The sequence below is a fragment of the Molothrus ater genome, chromosome 1 (assembly GCF_012460135.2).
Source record: "Molothrus ater isolate BHLD 08-10-18 breed brown headed cowbird chromosome 1, BPBGC_Mater_1.1, whole genome shotgun sequence".
NCBI classification, from domain to species: domain Eukaryota; kingdom Metazoa; phylum Chordata; class Aves; order Passeriformes; family Icteridae; genus Molothrus; species Molothrus ater.
The window spans coordinates 60,478,378-60,498,753 of NC_050478.2; the positions used below are offsets into that span (position 1 = coordinate 60,478,378).

At 40.6% G+C, this 20,376-nt stretch overlaps 1 protein-coding gene across 1 annotated transcript in view; it reads left to right on the forward strand.

The window, feature by feature from the left end:
• The window catches only part of KIAA0319 (KIAA0319 ortholog), a 56,870-nt gene that overhangs the window by 24,169 nt on the left and 12,325 nt on the right, over window positions 1-20,376 (forward strand). Inside the window, 12 exon segments of the mRNA XM_036379280.2 lie at window positions 4,943-5,126; window positions 7,279-7,377; window positions 8,042-8,139; window positions 8,520-8,607; window positions 9,162-9,254; window positions 9,863-9,995; window positions 11,662-11,890; window positions 14,200-14,323; window positions 15,696-15,828; window positions 16,750-16,898; window positions 18,793-18,944; window positions 20,011-20,149. Of these exon segments, the coding sequence (XP_036235173.1) occupies window positions 4,943-5,126; window positions 7,279-7,377; window positions 8,042-8,139; window positions 8,520-8,607; window positions 9,162-9,254; window positions 9,863-9,995; window positions 11,662-11,890; window positions 14,200-14,323; window positions 15,696-15,828; window positions 16,750-16,898; window positions 18,793-18,944; window positions 20,011-20,149 (1,621 nt within the window).

The window sequence follows — 20,376 nt, forward strand, 5'->3', positions numbered from 1 at the left end:
ATCCTGCAGCAGTGATAAATATATTTGGCCAAGCCTACTTTGTAGATCTCTTCTTTGATTTTCCCATCCCAGCCAGAATATAAAGATTTTGCTTTATCTTTTTACACTAACTGTAGACGGGAGTTTATTGTAATGTGAAATGGAGAGAAACCTACTTCTCACTGGGACACAGAGTTATTTTTGTGTGATCTTTATATTATGCTAACATTATGCTAGCACAGCCACTGAAATTCTAATAAAAAGGCTGAGGAATGAGATTGCTGCTTTCCGTGCAGAAGGGATGAGATGCCAAACCTGGGTCAGTCTTTAGCGACAGCTGATAATTATGCTGAGGAACTGGTAAGACAAGTGTAGTTAGAAGGTGGTTGGGAAGTGCTCTGTGAGCAGAGCTGTAGAAAGCATGTTAATGGGATAACATCAAAAGCTGTTCATGACATGTATTGAGAAATGGCTCTAAAGGCTCTCTATTAATGTAAAGATAGAATCTGGGGAAGCAGAAGGCTTTCAGAAACTGCCAAAGTCTAAGTGACCTTTGTTTCCTAGGTGGGAATTCCTTTGAATTTAGACATGTGTGGAGAAATGGAGATGATGAGCAGTTTTAGCAAATAGTTTTCTCTTGAATGACCTTCCCTAGAATTAGCTTCAGTCCAGACCCATCTCCTGTCCCCTTCCTAGTCTCCACTCCCTTTCACTGCAGATTATGCTCAGTTGCTTTGATGAGGAAACAGGTGGCACAGGAGGTTGGAGTCAGTGCATGGCAGTCTCCTTTCTGCCACTTGTCATTTCTTTCTCTCTCCTGCCACTGTTCCTTCCTTTTTGTTTCATCTGCACTGGTGTGGCTTCTCTGTGGGCCTCATTTCCCTGGGAGGTGGCATGGAGTGCATGTTTCCATGAGGGTGTCTCCAGCCCTGTGCACAATGTTTGCTTCCAGATGTTTCCTGTTGTGCAACCCCCCACATCCTCCTGCATCCCCTGCCCACAGTGGCTATTGCCCTTGTTTGACTAGGTTTGAGAGGTTGTGGTGCTGGTGCATGGTGGCTTGATTCCATCCACTGCCAAACTGACTGGGACCACCAGGGTGGCCCCTGCAGCCAGTCTTCTGTCACCTAAGCCCTGTCAGGTATGCCCAACACAAATTTCCAGCTTGGCTTCAAGTTTTTCTGGTTTGAGAGCTTTACTTATGACCCTAGTGAAATAGAAGCTGCCTGTGGTGTATAGTGGTGATAGGATTTCCTTCTTATGTGTCTCTTTCTCCAGCAAGCACATATTTTCATCAAATCTCATATGGATTGTTTAGCACATATTTGTGTTTCCTTCTGAAAAAAGGTTGTTTTTTGAAAACCAAACTTTGTTATGAAGGAAAGATTACATTTTCACCCTGGATTAAAAATGCCGAGAGGTTTCCAAATAGTTTTTTCATTGGTATATAATCCAAACAACCTCTCAAACTGTAGTGGTTTTTTATAGGTTATGAAAATATGAAGGTCTTAACATCATGCTTGCTACTAAGTTTAATGAATTGCCCTCCTTATTGCACATTATGCAATGTTTTCCTATCATCCTCTCAGTTCTGCCACAGCAATTCTATATCTCTGTTCCTGGATCTGTGCTGATGCACTCCCTTCTCCAGACAAAGCTGTTTTGACAAGCCAGACAGAGCAAGGTGGCAAAAATGCAATTCCCCGATTCCCTCCCTTCACAGTAGTCAGCAGGATGTGGTGTCAGGTGCTGTGTTCTTTGAGCAAGGACCTGCACAGAGATTTTAAACTGAGAAACCAACCAAATACAGACCTCTGGAGTCTGTGCCCTTGGAGCATCCTTGTCATAAACAGCAGTCAAATGCAGGGAGTTTCTGTATGTGATTTGGGAGAGAGAATATGGGGTTTGTCACTTAAATGAGTCACCTGACTGTTGGGTTTACATCTGAGTTCAGAGGGATCTTATGGACTGTCAGTCTCTGGCAGCTCAATAACATGAGTGTGTTCAGAAACCTGTACAGAGTATGTGCTGTCCATCTGCCCAGATCAGAAATCTGCAGTGCTGCCCATCCTTGAAGTGAGATATCTGCAAAGAATTAATTTTCTTTTTAAAATTTCTAGTTAAAATTGATTTTTAAAATTTACAGTTAATTTCCAGCTGATCTGCTAAGCCAAGTAGGGTTTTTAAGGTCTTAGCCAGAGTCTAGCTGCTGCTATGTTGATGCTGCAATCTTCCAAACATTTACTCAATAGATAAGGCTTTACTTAATTCTTGTGCTTATTGTATTTGCAGGGATAATGGTGCAGTCAAAATGCATAAATCTCTACCTAAGAAGCCTTAAGATGGCTGATGGACTCTATGTGATGGTGAGCCTTTTAGTGTTTGATTGGCTTGCCTTCAGAATTCGTATTTAAGACTTAGAATGCAGTTGAATAACATAGATATTCATCTCTTGTTTTGGCTTTGTTTCAGTTTTGATGTCTGCAGAAGCTGAACAGTTCTGTTTGGTTAAAAATACATTGACTTGATCCATAGAGGATGTATAAAACCCCTGAAAGATATTTTGATACTTAGATTTATCTTTCTTTCTATTTTGAAGTGTGTACTTCATGGTATATTGTTGTTCTTATTTTCTGTTGGAATTCTCAAGAGATTTGCGCTCAAGTCAAACCCAGGGAACTGGAGGATGTGGGCCCTCACCATTGGTGTGTTAGTATCAAGTAATAGTGGCTGTAAAAAAGGGTAAAAGCAAACAACCCACAAAGTCCCTACCAGCAGAACTGCCTATCAGACTCACTCCCAGAAAGAAGTCTTTTCTTTCCTTTAACTTTCACTTCCCAAGCTGGAATTTAGGTTGATCTTGCCCTCCACATCTGTTCCAGCAAACTCTCAGTTTCTGTCTGAGAGCTTAATTTCTGATATTGTCCCTGCCCCAGTTGTCTGCTGTCTGCTAACATTTTTAGTTTGTCTTTTTGGCTGTGACAGCGCTTCAGACATGACAATGCCACAGGGCACCTTTTTTGTGCCTTGCCTAGACTTGCTGACTGAAGTGATGTTTGGTGCCACTGCAGAAGAGGCACCCTGGAAAGGTATGTTTGAGGTAACTTTGTCTCCATCTGTCCTACAAAGCCATGATGGCTGCTTTTCAGCTGCTAGATTGGCAAAGAATGAGGAGAGGAGAGAAGCCAGAGGAAGCTCGAGACTTCCCTCAAATTCAGAAGGCAAAAGAACACTGTGGTTTGCCCAAGTGTGGGAAGAAAATCTTCTATAAAGATGAGGGGTGGAGTGAGTATGTCAAGGAGACCTATCTGGAGGAAAGACCTTTTGTCAAGATACAAAGCAGGATGGGCTTGAGGTTCTCCCTGTACATGATGCTGTCAAGGGTGAGATTCTTGAAGGCACTGCTTCAGGAGAGCTGCAGTCCCTGATCCTGCTCTCAGTGTCCAGCTGCTCAGAGAGTACTGTCTGCATATGGAGCAGAGCTGGAGGTGCGACCTCAAAGGTGCTTGTCTTGTCTGTGTTATGGACTCACCCAAAGGTGCAGCTCTTGGTGTTTTCCTCAGCATCTTCAAGGGTGGGCAGCTGTAATCCCTGACACTGCACAGGGATTTGTTCCCTGTGTCCATTGTTGAAGGTTGAGATGGAGTTGCAGATGACTTGTGCTCTGTTTTCTTGTAGGCTGGGAATGAACAGTTCCTGGCATTGCTTTCACGTTCCCAGCTGCACAAGGAGCTTTTTCTCCTGTCCAGAAGGCAGGGCTGCTCTTATTTCCTAGGGAGGCAAACTGCAAAGGGAAAGTAGAGCACCTGAAATGCAAAGAGTGGGAAGAGAAGTGGGACTGTTCAGTCTTGAGCAGAGAGGGTTCGGGGGGTAATATTAATAACTCTTATGGGTGTGAAGAAGATGGAGCCAGGCTCTTCTCAGTGCTGTTCTGTGGCAGGATAAGATACAATGGACACAAAATGAAATACATGGAATTTTATTTAAACACTAAACACTGTATTTTTTTCTGTGAGGATGCCCAAACGTCGGAGGTTTTCCACAGAGAGGGATTCTCTGACCTTGGAGATACTCATAACCTGACTGAATTTGGTTCTGAGCAGTCTGCTGTACCTCCCTGCTTTGGGGGTGGGGGCTGAGCTGGGCTACCTCCAGAGGTCCCTTTCCACCTCAGCTGTTTGTGATCTTAGTGTACACTTTGCCAACCTTCATAATCCTATTCTTCAGTTAATAGATGATGTACAAATAATAGTATTTTGCTGTACCTTCATATGCCAAACACAGTAGCCATAATTAGAAAAATGCTTTTCCCATATCATTAGATCAGAAATAAGTCTTAAGAATATTAAGGAAAACCTGCTGACCCATTGAGGGTAATGTGTCATTAAAAGGTAAGATTAACCCAGTGCTGAGTTATTCATGCCACTCTTGCCATGTCCTTTGAGGCAGTTCTGATTTACTAACAAGGTGAGGCAGTGCTGCTTGATGAATGAAGTAGAGACATGTAGGGTGTTTTATTCCTGTTGAGGAGATAAAAAGGTACAAGCAACTTGTGTACTGAGCAGATGTAGTAAGAAGCAAAGACTCTGTTATGTTTGTGTATGGCACAAAGACAATAATACCACATAGACTTTCTGACATTGTCTTTTAAAGGTTTATGACTGTATTTAGACCTGTTGTACTGATTTTTTTAATATTTTGGTAACTTGTAGCATTAGTTGTATTCCAGGTTACCACATGACTGTTCTACATCTGAAACTTGGAAAATTAGCAATTGTTACAAGGCCTGGTTGGAAAAAAACCCAGTCCTGGTTCAATGGATATTCTGTATGTGAATAAAATCTCTTAATAACATAAATCACTTGGGTCATCCTACATGCTATTTAAAACACAGCATACCTCTAAATCTAGAAATGTGAAAAATGTCTCACAACAACTCTTTCTCTATAATTCCTTTTTTCAGGCTGCTACACCTTCCTCTTCTTCAGATAAACCAGATTTCTCCCCAGGCATGTCAGAGAAAACCCAGACTCCCACAGTGGCCCCAGAGAATGCCACTGAAGGTGGGATCATGCTACTTCCCACTAATACTGCCCCATCCGAGCCCATGCAGCTGTTCACACCACCTGCTACTGCTGCTAAAGCAGGTAATGTTTCAACAGAGCTGGTGATCTGAGGGGTACCTGCAGGTTGGGCAGAGGGTGAGCATGACTTTTCTACTGTCAGGCTTCCAACCTGTTGTTAGTAAGAGCTCATTCTTTATCCAAATGTTACATAATCCCACTTTAAACCTGTAGACCTACAGTACCACTGCAAACCCCAGAGCCTGTAGTCACTTAATTCTGAGACAAAACCCTGGCCAAGTCCACCATTAGTGGGAAATGACAACTCAAGGAAATACAGCAAAGTAAAAAGCAGAGATTAAGACCTGTTTTAAATGTTTTAGGTTTTGGGGTTTTTTTTGTTTGTTTTTTTTTTTTTTTTAACTTTGTAAGCAATACCTGAAGCTCTCTGGGGTTTCAGAATAGTCTCTTGTACCCATATTGTTGTTTTTGGTGTGACTCTTCAGAGCACTGCTCCCTCTCAGAAACTCTGCAGTAGAAGCCTATCCATAGTTGCCAGATACCATGCAGCAACATAGGTGGGACCTGAGGAAGCTCAGCCCTTAACAGTGGAGAACATGGCCTCCAAATCCTGGGAAAACAAAATTTTGCTCTAATTTCAAAACTGTGGGGAAGCTTATGATAATTAGAGCTGCAGAACCATCGGTTTTATTTTGAAAAGGACTTCTAAATATCATGTCCTCTGTAGTTGTGTTAAATTCTGTGTGTATGTTCATGTATCTCCTTTCTCCTGCTGAATTTCCTGCCTCTCTGTGCACATGGACAAAGGGTTTGAATGACCACAAGAAGCAGAGAAGCACAGATGTGTGTTTTTCTGCACTCCTAATGTACTGAGGGATGTTGAGAGCTAAGCCCTTTGCTTCCTGGTAGAGCAAGTCTGGTTTGGAACATTCTTGACAGCCTCTACCAAAATGCAACCTGCCAGCCAGGATAGCAATAGAAGGTAAGAGGAAGAGATAAGCTACAAGAGATTTCTCTCCAAGACAGTGGATCATCATTACCACTGACTGTTGCCTAGGGAGCTCTTCCTCCTCCTCCTGTGAAGGAGGAGGTTGAAGAGGGCCCAAAAAGGAGTTTGGAAGAAGAAACTGAAGGGAAGGTTGTGATGAATCTCACAGTAGGTACTGCTTTATACAAGGATTGCCTAAAGTTTGTGTGTTCTCAGCCAGACTGTCTAGAAAGTCTCAATGACAGTCCCTCATTCTCTCTTTTGGCCATCACCCTCTTCTAGCCATTTTATTATCATCTCATGTGAAGGTCCAAGTGCAAACCTTTGCTCCTCAGGTGTCTAGGGCAACTTCCACGATCAATTGTGAAGCCTTGGGTGAATTTAGGTAGCAGTGACAGAAAGTGTGTTGTCAGTGTCTTCATTTCATCATTTTTAGACCCATCAGCTGCCACTGCTGAGTAGCTTCTTTGGCATCTCTTCTGAGTTTGTGAGTTGGACATTTAGAAACTAGTGAATGCTGCCTTGGGAGAACTTTTGTTCTGTGGTTTCCCAATATTAAAAGGAAGATATTTGAAACATTTGAAATACAGGACTAAGTTGTGCTTGGGTATATTTCTTCTGGGGGCTGGTTTTGTGTACTTTGGCATTTTTTGAAAGGCAAAAGTTTTCACAGACAAGGACAGGATAGCAAGTAGATTGAATGGGCAGTTCAGATAAGAAGTAACCATTAGCCATGCTATGCAAGTGGAATTTTTAAAAGGAACACAAGATGGACATTGGAACCTGCCTTGCAAGTGCCACACGAACATAGGAATAGTACTTCTTGGTGAAGGAAAGTGTGATAATAAAGTTCTACTATGATTTTTTTGTCTTCATGCACTTCCAATTACTGAGAAAAATACATAACTCTTTATGCAGAGCATTGTTACCTCTGATATAAAGGAAGAATGAGAATGCTTTTCTCTGAAACAGAAGTAGGGAAAATGAGGCATCATAGCTGGAGAAGAAAAAAACCTTTTGTTTGGTAAAAGGTGAAGGAATCACAGTCATGATTAAATAGATCATTATTTTATAATACATTAAGGATTTTTTTTTAATTATTGCTGCCTGTTCTCTGTAGAGTACTTGTCAGATTTTACTTAATCAATTCCAAATAATATTTGATGATACTAAATTTATATCAGTTCCATCTGTTATAACAATGTAGTCATCCTGTCTTATATGCAGTTAAAGAACTTACTGTGTCTGCTGGAGATAACATACAAGTGATGTTACCCAAAAATGAAGTTGAACTAAATGCCTTTGCTGTCCCACCACCATCTACAGGTGAGTTGAATGCATTGGTATACAAGGAGATGCATGCACTACTTGTAAATGCAGATAAGTTCTGAGTTATGTGAACATACACCACTTGGAATAGAACAATTTTTCTTATTTCTCTTACTGCCTCTTTTGTGGCTCTAACTGCAGAGAGATTTCCTCTGTTGGATTTTAAAGAGGAATTTTTTTAAGTGGCTTTTACTTTCAGAACCTGAACTCATTAGCCAGATGATTCAGTAGAAAGCCTGTAATTTCTACCAAAAGATGATGAGGCCTAGTTTATAGCATCTTGCTGTAAAGCTCAGGTGAGGTGGGAAAGTAGGTTTTGAATGCAACATTTGCCTTAAAACTGCCAGCTTCTGAATTTCAGGAGCAAGTATAAGATGTTTCATAAGTAGCTATGTGAAATATGTTGGCTTCACACGAAGCTGGTTTTTGTGAAAAAGTTATTATTTGTGAAGTCCATTATATCCTTGCTGCTTTACCAATTTGGAACACACTGGGAGTTTAACATGTGGTCATACTGCTTCATTTTACAGGCTTAGGCAGTAGCAGTCATGATTTCATACTGTAGTGTTTTATCTGATGAGTGGTGAACTTAATTTCTTTGTTTTATGGCCTTATCTTGAACACAAAACTGATTGTTCTTACCCTGTGTTATTGCTCTTAGAAACAGCCTACACCTATGAGTGGAGCTTAATCAGTCACCCTGCTGACTATAGTGGGGAAATGGAGCGCAGGCACAGCCAGACTTTGAAGCTCTCTCATGTAAGTGAGCTGTAAGCTCAGGCTCATTATGTTTGTGTGGTCCTTTCACAGAACTGTAAGCTGTGGGGAAGGGCACCTTGATTCAAGGAGTTCAAATGGCTTCAAGCCATCCTGAGTCTCTTCACTTGTTTGTGTCACCAAATTTATGCCAGTATCTTAAAGTGCTCTAATAATTTTCTAAGATAAAGTAAAAACTCCTCAGTGTTTACTTCATATTCTCCACTTTCAGGCGGTGGCTAGTGGCCTTTTATGTATGTGTTTATTAAAGTAGTTTGAGGATTCAGACATACATATTTGCTCTCTGGTGATATGATTGTCAGATTTAAGCATACTTTTGTATAATTCAGCATGTAACCCTATTTGTTCTGTATTTGTTTCAGTTATCAGTGGGACTTTATGCCTTCAAAGTGACGGTTTCTGGTGAAAATGCCTTTGGCGAAGGTTTTGTAAATGTCACAGTCAAACCAGGTAAATGAGTTGACTGATACAATAAATTTATTCTACACAAGTACAGCATACTTATCAAACAGTCTCTCAGTTACTGTTTCTCAAGGACATCTGGCAGTCCAGTCATGCTGATGTGTTTCATATCTTGGTGTCTATAAGGGGTTTTAAGAAAGCAGAGCTAAGGGTCCTGCTCACTGTTTAAATACTCTCTAGTCTTTCCCCCTCCTCAGGCAAAGCCTGAGATATCATCATGCCACCTTTCCTGGTCCTGTTCTCCAGCTAGGGACAGCAATCATGTGCTGGTCCAGCTCTATCTGTAAGTTACAGTGCACGGCTCTGATCTGAATTACACCACGTAGGAGCACTGCAGTGGAACACTGCTATGTCAGCACACTGCTCATCGCTAACCACTTCTTTGCCTTTTCCAAAAAGGACAGCAGATGCTGCAAAGCTGTGTGTTCCTAGATTTAATCACTGGGGACTATTGATCTGTAGACTTAACATAAGTTTTGCCTGGGCTTTCACTAATTTTTTTTTCTTGCCCTTTTTTTCTTCCCCCCTTGTCTTTCTCACAGCAGTCAGAATTAACCAGCCACCTGTTGCTGTTGCTTCACCCAAAGTGCAAGAAATTTCCTTGCCCACAACTTCTACCTTCATCGATGGCAGTCGTATGTACTGGACCATCCTGTGTTTATATCCTATATTTTTAATATACAATTACAACATTATTGTTTGTCAATTTCAAGTGAAATTTCTTATTCTCACTCTTCTCAGAAGTTCCCTGAATAATGATTTTGGGAATACGTGTCCAGTTCTAAATGATTTTAATAAATTAAAAAATTATAAAACACTACCTTGCACATGGAGATTGAGATGCAGTGTGTCATAGACTGCTGCATCCAGACAGCAGCTACTCTTACAGCTTCTTCCTGTCCTGCCCAGAGAGTCTCTGTGCCAGTACAGCTGGGGCCATAGTAGAGAGCTGTCAGATAGGGTGTGATGAGGTGTTGTAACTACATTCATAATTACCAAGTACAGACAAGTCAGAAAGTGTAGAATCTGAGACTGATTTTTTTTTTTTAATTCATGTGTGTAAAGAATTGTTTAGATAAATCATACCAAAGGTAACTTGGTATGACTCTGTCGTTAATGAAGTTCAATTTTTCTTGTAGAGACAATTTTAGAAAACCAGTTAGGGATGAACAAATGAATTACTTAAATATTCATTCCAGCAATTGCTACAAGAAACTGATGTGTTTTTCTTCAATGAATGTAGAAAGCATAGATGATGTGAAGATAGTGAGTTACCACTGGGAGGAAATTAAAGGTCCCCTGAGAGAGCAGAAGGCATCTGCTGACACACCTGTCTTGCACTTGTCTAACCTTGTTCCTGGAAACTACACCTTCAGGTACCTGCATGATTATTTTCTTGGGGGCTTATCTGTGATATCAGCTAAATTTTCATTTTTTTCTGTGCTCATCTGTATCTCCTCAAACAAAAGAATTTTTCTTCTGCATGCTGTTACTCTTCATTTTGCACAGTGGAGAAACATGGAGTGGTTTTATCAAAAAATGCTTGCAGTGATCCTTTATAACTCAAAATTACAGAAAGGAAAGTATCATAAATTAATTATGTCCCCACTTCCAGCAGTAACAACTGTGACAGACTAAATTTTCTTTCCTAGCCTAGAATTTGGCTAGTGCCCTGAATGAAACTATGAGTCAGGCTGTGAAAGTCATCCTCTGAAGGGGTGGCAGACAGAATAATATTGGCAGACTGGTCCTCACAAGACATTGTTGTGTGCTGATTTTACTAAGAGTCATTCTGTTCTTTATAAAAGCATTTACCTTGCTACTGGTTTCCTCTGTTTATGCATTGTTGAAGCTGGGGGCTGCCCAGATAGTGGAAGGAATGTTTGTGGTTCAAGGTGCTTTAGTAAAAATCAGTCCTTTTTCTGAACTGTTTAACTTAAAGTCCAGTGTGTACAGAGGCAGACTTCCCACTGACCCAGCTTGGGTTCTTTGGCTGTCAGTGGGTTGCCTATCAGTCAATCTATCATCAGCAGATTGTTGAAGCCAGCATACATCTACATTAACTGTGGTGCTTCACATAAGTTACACCAAAAGTTTTACAGCTTCTGCTTCTGAATTCTGTGTTTTTTACTGGAATTGTTCCATAACAAACAGTAGCAGAAATGAGTGTTAATTTTTTTCTGTGTTAAAAAGGGCAGAGCCTGGCTTACAAGCAATGCTTCTAAGTGTGTTCCAAACCGTAGGGAATTCAGAAGTCAGTTGTTGCATCTCTGCAACTTTGAGGGAGGCTGACTAACCTGAACAAAAAAGTCCAGTGCCCTTGATACACATTGATGTGCACTCATTGCAAAATGTATGGGTTCCCTACTGTCTGAGGTAGTGAGCACTAGTTTTGTTCCTGCTCAAGTTCCCTTCCACGTGGTCAGCTGTATGCAGTTTTCATAACAGAGGTGGATTACAGATTAATTGGTCACCTTTGGAGTGCCTGCAGTAGTCTTATTTTAAGAATATTTTGTGCTTCTGAGAGGCAGTAATGTCTGAGGTTTTTTAAAACCCTGTAAATTTTTAGTTTTGTAACTTGACATTGATATTAATTAAAATTAGTAATGATGGGCCACAAAAAAAAAAGTGAGGATCTGCTACTGTTCTATAAGGAGAGCTTCTGAACATCCAGAGTAGTTTTAGATGTTTCTCTGTACTGTTTCACTATAGATGATGAATAAAATCCTTGTTTTTTACTGAGTACATTTCTAAGATTTTGTAGTGAATGGTGAAGTTGCTATTGACAGCAGGTAAAGGGATTCAGAATATCTAGTTTTGCTTTGGTTTTTTTTTTTGTTGTGAAAGGTTGAAAGTTGGCTTTGTAAAGTTTTCTGAATTTCTTTCTTGCCTTAACTGAGGGATATGTGTGTTTGAAGCAGAAGTTCATATCATATAATGAGTAGCTTTTGTTTAGGTGGTGTTTGAAAAAGTGCCAGAAAAAGATTAATACTTCCATTTGGCAGAAGTTCATCTTAACAGATAGTGTTTTTCCTGTTGTAGACTCACAGTGATTGATTCAGATGGAGCAGCCAACTCCACCATTGCATCTCTGACTGTCAACAAGCCAGTGGATTACCCACCTATTGCTAATGCAGGACCGAATCAGGCAGTCACTTTGCCCCAGAACTTCATCACACTGAACGGAAACCAGAGCAGTGATGACCATGAAATTGTCAGTTATGAGTGGTCACTTAGTCCCAAAAGCAAAGGCAAGGTTGTAGCAATGCAGGTATGTGTATTTCTCCTTTCATAGGATTGAAAAGCTCTTTTATCTTTGCCTCTAACATGGGCAAACACATACCTAAGTAACTGCTCAGAAGCACTGAAATAACTCGAGTTACATTATTATTTTTTTGTTTTTCTTTCACATGTGTTCAGCTCTTATTTTAGATACTACTTTTAATTCCTTTTCATATTTTTTTTAATTATTTGGGGCCAAACAAACTTGCTTGTTCCCTGGTGGTTTGGAAAGACTTCAAGATCACATTGTCTGTCCTTGAACCCTAGAAGCTGTTTTACAGAATCCCATCTTTTGAGGCTCTGGGCAGGCTGAAAACTGGTTCTAGGAGAATGTGGGGATGGTCAGAGTTTTCTTGTAACACTTTCTTCTGGAGAGAGTAGAACTCAAATAGAACCTTCATTTTCTGAATGAAAGATGACAAGACCTTTTGGCAGTGTTTATGCAGCCATGCTCTGTGGTGGATTATTATCCTCACTAAAACATGGGTTTCCAGTGAGGGCTTAAGAGAATTTATTCTCTTATTTTCATGACTGTTTCTGTTGTTGTTTTGGTTTTTTTTTTTTTAATCTGAGAAGTTAATAAATATTTTCATTGGACTTGCATTTGTTAAGTTGGAGATTCTTACAGCTCTGTAGGTGGTTGAGATAATTAATGTAGTGAATCCAGCTGAAACTCAGGAGCCATTTTTTATGAGACTTGATTTCTGCCATGTTGGCAAATGCTTTAGACCTTCAGAACTGAAAAGAGATCGCTGTAGATCTATTCAGGAAAGAAGTAATATTATTAATGCAAGACTACAGTGTAGAGGAAATGAAAAATTATGGAAAGACTTACAGCATGATGAGTCTGATCATTCACCACGACAAAAACTTTCCAAAAGCACCCAAGCAAGCTGAACTTGTAGTTTTTGAGAGCTGTTCAATCTTAGAGCAACCTTTCTGAAGGAAGGGAATAACTGCTCGAATGATCCAATGGATTCACTGGGTATTTAATGTGGAAATGCAAGTGCATGTTACAGTTTCTTTTCAACAGACTAGTAATCTTTTTCATGTGCCTGAAGCTGAGGATCACAGAATCATAGAATGGTTTGGGTTGGAAGGGACAATGAAGATCACCTTGTTCCAACACCTTGCCATGGGCAGGGATGTCACTCACTAGACCAGATTGTTCAGGGCCCCATCCAGTTTGGCCTTAAACAGTTCCAGTGATGGAGTATCCACAGCTTCTCTGGGCAACCTGTGCTGGTGCTTCACCACCTTCTGAGTAAATAATTTCTACTAATATCTAATCTAAGCCTGCCCTCTTTCACTTTGAAACTATCTGCCCATATAAAAAGTCCCTCTCCCTCCTTTTATAAGCCTTCTTTAGGTACTGTGAGACTGCAATGAGATCTCTCCAGAGCCTTCTTTTCTCCAGGCTGAACAACTCCAACTTTCTCAGCCTCTTTTTGGTGCACCAGCCCTCTGACCCCTCTTCATGGCCCTTCTTTTGACCATGCTAGAGGATGCTGGTCTGTGCTGTATTAGATGGTATCCACTGTTAGAGTGCAATGTAGCAAGTACCTCTGCTGGTTAGTTAATCATTTATCAAGTCTCTGTTCTTACTGTCATCTTTATCCAAAAGAAAAAAAGAAAGCCATACTTATTTGCATTATGATTTGGTATTCCTCATATGAAAGATGCACAAATGTTCATTTTATTAGCAAAAGGACCTATAGCTGGGCCCAGTCATTTTATGACTTCTATAGGTATCAGTAAATGCTGCTGAAGAGTAAACTCAGAACAGAGTTGTCTTGTTTAATATGGGGGTTTTTTCCATAACCCTATTTGTCTGGATTCAAGTCAAGCTTGGTTTTGCATTTAACAGTTTTTATAAGTAGTAAAGGATATCATTATGTTTGGTTTTAAAATATCCCTAAGGAAATGGAATAAGCTGTAGGAATTTTCACCACTGTTTAATTTCCTAATTGAGAATGGTAGTGTTCCATGTGTTTCACAATTATTGTTGTGGAGATGTGGTGTATGCAGTGGTTATACCAACAGAAGAAAGTAGGATTTATTGCCTATAGATATTTCTCTGGGTTGGTAGGAAGAGTTGGAATAGTGAACACATTACCTCTGTCTGTGTGCCAAATTTTAAGCCTCCTCTTTATCTGCAAGGTGCATAACTCCTTGCTCAAACACTGTATTTACGACTCTAAGCATTTCTTTCTCCTTACATTTTCTCTGTAAGACCTTTCATTGCCCACAACCCATTTCTGTTTAATCTTGTGCCCTGTCCTTGCCGATGCTGCGAAGGGAGTACGGACGCCGTACCTGCAGCTCTCTGCAATGCAGGAGGGAGATTACACCTTCCAGCTGACTGTGACAGACTCTGCACACCAGCGCTCCACGGCCGAGGTGACGCTGATTGTGCAGCCTGGTAAGTCAGTGCAGGCATGGCTGGCTCCCTCAGGGCTGGCCCAGCCTGCTGCCTTGGCTCCAACACCTCCTCTCCTCGCATTGTACCACTGATAGGGCAGCCCCAGTGCCTGGTACCCCACAAAAAGGACTTGTCCACCTCCATTTTCTGTCAAAGCAGGCAGTTAAGTGTAGAATCAAATGCAGAATCAAACAAAATCCAGGTGGTGATCCTGAGGGCTCACACCAGCCTGGTTATGTAAGGCAACAGAGGTCTGTTTGAATTTGCTTCTATAACCCAAAGTGTAGCTCTTGAGTTTAATGTCCTACAGAGTCTGTTTTGAAAGCTGCTCAGCGTATCAATCAGTGCTTTGCTCAGTTTTCTTATTGTTTTGCAATTCTCCTGCAAGAGTCCTTGTGTGATTTGAATTCACTTAAACAAATTGTCTTGTGTTTCCAAGGAAGAAGTGTCGACCAAGGACTTTTTGAAAGCTGCATCTTTCACATGTTTATTTAGCTTTGGGAGCCAAATGATGAATAAGCCAAAATGATCTTGTGTGATTTTTTAATGCCTTTTTTTTTTCACTGTATGTTTGCCTTTTACATCCACAGTAGCCTTTTCTGCCCCTGTGCAGGTCTCATATTCCACCATGCAGAAATGTTTTATCTTCCTGTTGCTGCTTAACATGCATCCTTTGTAGTTTATCCCTCTGGGGCAAGTTTACAGCAGTCATTCACTGCAGAAACAAGAACATGAATTGGAAGTGTGGTGTGTGGTGGTGCCTTTTAGAACCCTTTATAGTGTGGAGTTAGAAAGATGCTGTTGCTGAAGTCAGGCTCAAGGGTAAATGAATATACAGAAAAATGGTAGCGTTGCCAGTTTTACCATGTCACAAAAGCAGAGGCTGAAAACAGAGTAGCAGGTTATGTTTCTTTGCTAAATTCTCAAAGGCTCTCAGTTGGCAGTAACTTAGTGGCCTTGAGCAGCAGAGAGAAGGGGTCAGTGTCTTCTCTGAGGGCAAAGAATCATATTTGTGTGGGAGGTTTTGAAGGAGGTGGACTGGTAGAACCAGGAGAATACCCCTCATGTTTTATGACATTTTATATAATGCATTGAGCATGCAGCAAGATTTTTGGGAGTGTGACTATGCCTTCAGCTAGGACTATGAAAAAGGGAAGTACTTGATGTGGGATTTGTGATCCCACTTGCTGTGGGATTTGGCTTGCTGCAGAGTGGGCCTCCCACCTGCTGGCTTGTGCATGTCATACTTGTGGTTTGTACCTTTTGAGCCAATATACCAAATTTTTATTAAAATACCCTATGTAAAATCTGATTGGCAGGCCTTGCCAGTGACTACATCAAAAATGTCATGCACTAAATACTAATTTTGCAGAAAATAACAGTCCTCCAGTAGCAGTGGCTGGCCCTGACAAGGAGTTGACCTTCCCAGTAGAAAGTACTACACTGGATGGAAGCAAAAGCCAAGATGACCAAGGCATTGTCTTCTATCACTGGGAAAATATCAGGTATCAAAAGATTTTACTAATCCTTAGTAAAACAGAGAACAAAGTGAAAATGATTGAGTCTAGAGCCTCTTATCCAATCATGTTGAATGATGAATTGTGAATTATGTTTGAAAATTGTTTTCAGGACAATCTCACTTGAGTAAGTAATAGTATAAGAAATAGCAATTTTAAGCTGAACTCGAAAAGCTCAGACACTCTCTGCCTATGTTTTGCAATGTTTCATTTTGAGGCCTACTTTTATAAAATTAAGAGAAAAGGATGGGAACTTCTGTGTCTCCTGTTAAAATGCAAGTAGCAGGCTTGGGTTGCATCCTGTAATACACAAAATTTTCCATTTGTGCTCAGAACTAGGGTTTTTCAGTCACTTGTTTATTGAACAGTAAAGTGTCAGTCACTTTACCCTGAACTTCCAGGAATGGGTGACTAAATCACTCTTGAATGATAATTGAAAATATTTTACAAAATCTTATAACTGTATGTTTATGTGCAAACCTAAGTGATCCTTAATAAAAGGGCAAGGTACTTTACTCATGCAGCTGTTGTTCTTGGTACAAGAAGAGTTATGCTGGCAGACAGTACGGGTTGTGAGTGGCTCTTAGAGCAATACAATTTGCATGAAATATTAGTTATAGTTCTATTTTCATGCTGTCATGAGCTAGAGCTGTGATGAGGTTGAACTTCTGGGGGTGTTTTCTACTCTTCTGATAGGTGAGGATATGTGCTTGGGTGCTTTGAATGTCTTGAGAAAAGGCATTAATGAATTCTCTGAACTAATCTCATGTCTCAAATGGTTCTTTAGCCATCAGTGCCTACAGCAGTAGTAGAACTATAACACACAAAATCAAAAGGCCTGAGCAATGCTGCTGAAGTCACAGTTTGGCTGGCTGGGCACAGTTATTTTTGTGAGATGTTTTATTTCAGTGGGCCAAGCTCTGTACAGATGGAAAACGCTGACAAGGCAGTAGCAACCGTGACTGGTCTCCAGGTTGGCACCTATCACTTCAGGCTGACTGTGAAAGACCAGCAGGGCTTGAGCAGTGCATCTGTGCTCTCCATTACTGTGAAGGAAGGTAAGCCTGGCTGCTGCCTCTTAGGGCAGGGTGTGCAACTGGACACTTCATTCATTCGCTAGTGTAATGTGAAGGAAATCAGAACAGAAAGGTGTAACATATTTGGTGTTATATTTCATATGTGTTTAAGAAAACGGCTCTTTTGTAGTGAACTAGTATTAATTAATTTCCTTTGAAGAATTAATTTCCTTTGTTGCAAGCTGTTTCAATGTTCAATATATGCAAAATTAGTTATAATAAACATGCTCCAAAATAATATTTTTGACAATTGTATGTCTACATCATTAAGGTACTTTTTTATTTTATCTTTGAAATTAAGCTTTGAGCAGAAAAGCAGTTTCACTGTGGATTTTAAAGTAACATCCAAGTGACATCTCAGTGAACCAAGTTCCACTTAAAAATTTAATATTAAAAGACCTGGGTTGTTTGTTTAGTTGTTTTATTAGGTTTGGGGTTTTTTTTTTTTGGTGGTGTGTTCTTGTGGTGGGTTTATTTTTGTTGGGGTTGTTTGTTTGTTTTTTTTAATTATACAGAGAAACAGTTGCTGTAGTGTGGGGTATTTTACATTTTGTGAGTTTTTTCCCCAACATGAAAGCTGTAGAAGAGGCTTTAGGAAAATCACAGTATCATAGAGTGGTTTGGGTTTGGAGGGACCTTGAAAATCATCTTGTTCCAAACCTCCTGCCATAGGCTGGGACACCTTCCACTAGACCAGGTAGCTCAAAGCCCCATCCAGTCTGGCCTTGGACACTTCCAGGGATGTGTTGACTTCAGCAAGCCCAGGATGCAGTTGGCTTTCTGGACTGCAAGTGCACATTGCTGGGTCATGCTGAGCTTCTTGTCAGTCAACACCCCAAGTCCTTCAAGGATTAGAGGCATTTTGCTGACTATTCCCAATCTAGTCTCTGCCCAAATTATACTTGGGATCGGCATTGCTGTCACCCATGTGCATCTTGGAGAAGAAGCTGAACTTTGTTTTACTCATGTGCAACATTGCTTGAACTGTTTCAGAGTTTCAGTTAGTGTTCAGTTAGAAGTATGTGGCAACAGCTCTGCCCAAATATGTCCATGGTCTTGTTTGTGCTGTGAAGTGTAGCCACAATAAAGTTCTGTCTACAGGCACGGGTTTGATATTAAAAATACACAGTTTTCCAGTAGCCTAGTTTAGTCAACTGATTTTACTTGGAAGAGGCACAACCGTCTGTTGTTAACAGACAACACCCTTGAGATCTGCCTGGGATTGATTATTTATGTCCAGCTGATTGTGTACAGTGAGGTATTTCACTCAGCCCCACAGCTTCCTTGAGCCGTGGCTTACTGGTTGTGTTCTGAAAAAAATCAGTGATGTCTAGTTTCTGAAAAGAGAGCATGTTCATCCTTCTTTGGCTTTTCTTCACCATATGCCCTATGCATGTCGTAGTTCCACTGCTAGTGGTGAGAAAAAACATTTGGGAATTAGACTTGCTCTTAAGTTTCCTGATTGCATTTTGCCTAAATACAGGCATTTTGAAGATACAAGATCTTGCACAAGCTTCTATTGGGTAATAAGTGATTTTCCAGCTGAAAAGGTCCCAGCATGGTGATCTCACGCTGTGCTGTGTTTCTAAGTAGGCAGAAAATCTTTTTGCTTGACTGAGAAGATCTGATGCTTAAGTTATTGTGGGGCTATAAATAGAATATCCCACAATGCTTTTTGAAAAAGATCTTTCTCCTGAACTGCAGTATGCTCAGAGCCAGATTTTGTATGCCAACTCATCCTTTCCCTGTAGCTTTGATATGAGGTTCTGTTGTTATTGTCTGTAATTGTCAGGTGAAGAATTGGAATGTGGGTGTATTGACAATGGCATGTCACATGTTTTGAAAGCAAATCCTTCTCCACTATTTTTATGGCTAGAAAACAACAGTCCACCCCGGGCACATGCTGGTGGGAAGCATGTTCTAGTGCTTCCAAACAACTCTGTTACCTTGGATGGCTCAGGGTCTGCTGATGACCAGGGGATTGTGTCATATTTGTGGATTCGGGATGGTCAAAGCCCAGCAGCTGGGGTAAGTTTCTTGAAGGTTGTAACGTAATTTGGCTTTTGTTGTGCACATAACTGCAGCAGGGAGAGCAGGTATGACCCATAAGATGCTGTCAGGTGTGCTCCCTGTTTCTGGTTTGTCTCTCCTGCTCTCTGTAATGCTGTAGTTCAAGAGGCTGGAGATATTTTCAGTACAGCTAGAGAATATAGTAACTAAGGACTGCAGCAATGCAGAGCAATTGGTGATAGCATGAAGCTAATGTGTTTTAGAGAAAAATAAATCTGAAACCCAGATAGTCCAAAGGAGGGAGGGTCTGAGAGAGCAAGTACCAGTAAAGATTAAGGATTCCTGCCTGGTAGCATATGAGGTAAAGTTTAAGGTAAAAATGGTCTTTGGCATTACATGTGTAGGCACCTTCCCTGGCAGACGATTAGCCTGGGGTGTTAGGGCAGGGAATTCTGCTCTCTGAGCGGGGCAGACAGCAGAAATACCTGAGGATAAACTTCAGTTATGTGTCAGCTAATAAAACTGGGATAATTTTTTTCCCTATTTGCAAAAAGTTTTGTGGATAGCTCTTTGGTCTCAGGAAGATCAGCAATATCAGTAAATCAGCAAGTACTGGGAGAGGAGAAGAAGCCAAGTCATAAAAAAAACTGCGAGAAGAAATTTACATGAAGCTGTAAGAATTGAAGAGGTTTAGCCTAAATATAGCTGGCAGAGTTGATAGTTGAAAATGCATGAACTCCAAGGAGAAAAAATTAGGAATTAAGGAAGCAGAACTAAGGATACCAGAATAGAATTGGGAAATAATAATGTAACTGTCTTGGATTTTCAAGAAGATAAGTTCTTCAAATTGTCAGCTGTTCTCTCTTTGGGTATTTTTAATGAAAATATCCATAGTGTGCAGACATCCTCATTAACTATCGCTGTCAAATTTCATTACTCTGCTATTAACTCTGGCTAGGTCACATTTGTCCCAAAAGTCAAAGCAAGAACACACAGCAACATACCAGATAGCTGACTTGATAATGAAACCTGCAAATGAAATCTTTCTCTGAAGGTGTAACTATTCTGGACCTTGTTTTTGCAGGATGTGATCCATGGCTCAGACCACGAGGCAGTACTGCAGCTAACTAACCTTGTGGAAGGAACCTATATTTTCCACTTGAAAGTGACAGATGCTAAGGGAGACTCAGATGTTGATTCAGCAACTGTTGAAGTTCGGCCTGGTATGACAATTAAAAGGTCATCGACATGTTGTGAATACCACATCTTTGTTCTCCTCTTCACTTATTTATTCAGATGTTGATGAGAATCTCTCAAGTTAAAACACAGAGCAAACAGGTCTCTCTCTTTCTGCCTTGTTACTGTTCTGTGACTAGGCCCAAGTGTGTTAAAAAGTGACATAAGGATTCTTAACTACTACAGTTGCCACAGTTAGGACCATAAATAAATA